Raw genomic sequence first — 3234 nt, 5'->3', positions numbered from 1 at the left:
TTTTTTTTTTTTTTTTTTTTTGAGACACAGTCTCACTGTGTTGCCCAGGCTCTGCAGTGGCTCCATTGCAGTTCACTACAACCTCCGCCTCCCAGGCTCAAGCGATTCTCCTCCCTCAGCCTCCCAAGTAGCTGGGATTACAGGCGCACACCCATGCCAGGCTAACTTTTGTATTTTTAGTAGAGAGGGGATTTTGCCATGTTGGCCAGACTGGAGACCTTGTTTCTAAAAAAAAAAAAAAAAAAAAATGGGCTGGGCACAGTGGCTCACACTTGTAATCCCAGCACTTCAGGAGGCTGAGGCAGGCTGGTCACCTGAGGTCAGGAGTTCGAGACCCGTCTGGCCAGGCATGGTGGTGGGCACCTGTCATCCCAGCCACTCAGGAGGCTGAGGCAAGAGAATCGCTTGAACCCGGGAGGCAGAGGTTACAGTGAGCCAAGATCGCACCACTGCACTCCAGCCTGGGCAGCGGAGGTGAGACTCCATCTCAAAAAAAAAGAAAAAAAATGCAACCAGTATACATTTCGCCGTCCTGTCTCTGTGAGCTTGTTATAACAAAAGTTTTCTGTTTCATACAAAGTGGACCAAAAAAGTTTACAGATTTTCCACATGGGAAAATCATGGAGAGATTGTTGACGTAAATGCCACAGTTCGAGGGCAGAAAGAGGAATGGAAAGAGGAATTCGAATTGAATTCTGCTTACATTTTATTAGTGTTTGATTTTATTGGCCTCACTTTGCCCTTTAGATGGACTCCACTCCTGCTGTCTGTGATGGAGATTTCATAGGAGGGAGGTCATCCAGGGTTACTAATGTCAAATTTCCTGCAGGGGAAGAAAAGTTCCTGTGGCCACCTGTGTCTTTTCAGTGTCTCTTACTTCGTTTGTCTGTAGGTGAAATAGCTCAAATAATGGAGCAAGGTGACCTCTCAGTGAAGGATGCTGCCGTCGACACTCTGTAAGTGGCTTATCTGGGGAGAGTCCTCTGGAGGGCAGGACCTCCCGTCAGCCCTGCCAGCCACCTGACAGGCCCAGGGCTGCCCTGCTTTATGACGAGGCCATGTGAAGCACTGAGATGCAGTCCCCCAGGCCCCCGCCACAACCCTCAGCCATCCTTCTAGCTGTTGAGTGGGATACCATTCACCAGGGCTGCCAGGGAGTCGGGAGGCTTGGCGGGCTTCCATGGTGCGATTGCCACCCCAAACCCTCGAGGAAGGACGAGAAGCACAAACAGCTTTGTCCTCGCTGGGGCAGGGCCGTTCGTGTGTGCACCAGCCCCCTTCTTCCTGGGTGCCGTCTGTGCCTCACGTTCCACGTTCCACTGTGGGGCAGTGGGGCAGCTCCCTCAGGCCCCTTTGCAGCAAGAGTGGCAGGCTGGGTTCTGCTGGGGGCGGTGACCTTGATACCCAGCAAGGTCTGGGGCTCCTGCTGCACCCCAGGCACTGGGCAGAGGGCACCGCAAAGGCAGCGGCGTGTGTCCTCACAAACACTCCGCGTCCCAGGTGCTGCATTCATGCCCTTTTGGGGGAAGGTGAGATAGAAGTTAAGCATCTGTGGGGCCATGCGTGTGGTGGCTCACACCTATAATCCCAGTACTTTGGGAGACTGAGGTAGGAGGATGGCTTGAGTCCAAGAGGCTGGGGTTGTAGTGAGCTATGATTGTGCCACTGCACTCCAGCCTGGGAGACAGAAAAAGACCCTGTCTCAAAGAAAAGAAAAAGACCATAAGCATCTGGAGCACCTGCAAGAGCCTATGCATGGGCTCGGCGTGACTGAGAGTCCTCCGCCTGGCCCGAGCATCAGGCAGGCCCTCCCGAGACCCCTCAAGATGCTAGAAATGGGACTTTCTCCAAAGTTTAAACATTTGTAGAGGATTTAGCTTCTTTGGTGGTGACCTTGGATTGTGATGCCCTCTGGAAGTCTGGTTTCACTCTTGCTGTCACTGTACATTGGCATTCATGAAGGACTTGTTTTTTCTCTGCCTGGTGAGGTTTGGAGACTTGAAGGAGGACAAGGTGATGCGCCATGATGGAGCCAGCTCGGACGGGCACCTGGCACACATCTTCAGACATGCGGCCAAGGAGCTGTTCAACGAGGACGTAGAGGAGGTCACTTACCGAGCCCTGAGGTGTGGGGCAGCGTCCACAGCCTGTCTGTGCCTGTGCTCAGCACGTGTGCATGTGTGGATCTGTGCATGTGGCAGTTCTATGTATGGAGTTTACACCAGTCAAAATCAAAAGGGCTTTTTTGTGTTTATTTAGACCTTTTATTTTGCTGACATTCCAAACTTACATTAGAAAGTGTTCTTGGCCGGGTGCGGTGGCTCACACCTGTAATCCCAGCACTTTGGGAGGCCGAGGTGTGTGGATCACAAGGTCAGGAGATCGAGACCATCCTGGCTAACACGGTGAAACCCCGTCTCTACCAAAATACAAAAAATTAGCCGGGTGTGGTGGTGGGCGCCTGTAGTCCCAGCTACTCGGGAGGCTGAGGCAGGAGAATGGTGTGAACCCGGGAGGTGGAGGTTGCAGTGAGCCAAGATTGTGCCACTGCACTTCAGCCTGGGCAACAGAGCAAGACTCCTGTCTCAAAAAAAAAAAAAAACAAGTGTTCTTAAGTCACAGATAAAGGACTTGATGGATCAAAATTCTCTGTGTTCACTTTGTAGAAACAAAGACTTCCAAGAGGTCACCCTTGAGAAGAATGGGGAGGTGGTGTTACGCTTTGCTGCGGCCTATGGCTTTCGAAATATCCAGAACATGATCCTGAAGCTTAAGAAGGGCAAGTTCCCGTACCACTTTGTGGAGGTCCTCGCCTGTGCTGGAGGTGAGGCGCCAAGAGCAGCATCTGGCTCTGTCCCCCACGGGTGCTCCGGCCACACTGGTCCTGCAGCCGCCAGAGAGACGGTGTTCTTGGCCACCCAGAGCCTCTCTCAGCCCCGAGAGCTGTGTAGGGTGTGGATGTCCCGTGGGGCTTGTGCTGGGACGCTCTGGGCTCTGTTGGTTTTCCTCTTTCCCTCGCCCGGCATAGCGTGTGGGCATTCTCTTGGGACGTGCCCTCGGGAGGCCCCACATGGCACCAGGTGAGACTCAGCCCAGTGTGTGGGCATTCTCTTGGGGACGTGCCCTCGGGAGGCCCCACATGGCACCAGGTGAGACTCAGCCCAGCGTGTGGGCATTCTCTTGGGGACGTGCCCTCGGGAGGCCCCACATGGCACCAGGTGAGACTCAGCCCAG

The 3234-nt window shown here is 53.7% G+C and overlaps 1 protein-coding gene across 2 annotated transcripts in view; it reads left to right on the top strand.

Annotated features, from left to right (window-relative positions):
• The window catches only part of NARF (nuclear prelamin A recognition factor), a 33777-nt gene that overhangs the window by 24573 nt on the left and 5970 nt on the right, over positions 1 to 3234 (top strand). For both annotated transcript variants that reach the window (XM_017879167.1, XM_017879168.1), the window contains exons 8-10: positions 893 to 956; positions 1989 to 2126; positions 2667 to 2824. In XM_017879167.1, coding sequence (XP_017734656.1) covers positions 893 to 956; positions 1989 to 2126; positions 2667 to 2824 — 360 coding nt within the window. The remainder of the gene's footprint in view (positions 1 to 892; positions 957 to 1988; positions 2127 to 2666; positions 2825 to 3234) is intronic.

This window comes from Rhinopithecus bieti, unplaced genomic scaffold (genome assembly GCF_001698545.2).
Source record: "Rhinopithecus bieti isolate Rb0 unplaced genomic scaffold, ASM169854v2 scaffold_9899, whole genome shotgun sequence".
Taxonomy (NCBI): Eukaryota; Metazoa; Chordata; class Mammalia; order Primates; family Cercopithecidae; genus Rhinopithecus; species Rhinopithecus bieti.
The sequence above is the reverse complement of the archived record's forward strand: the minus strand, read 5'-3'. Positions and strand labels throughout refer to the sequence as shown.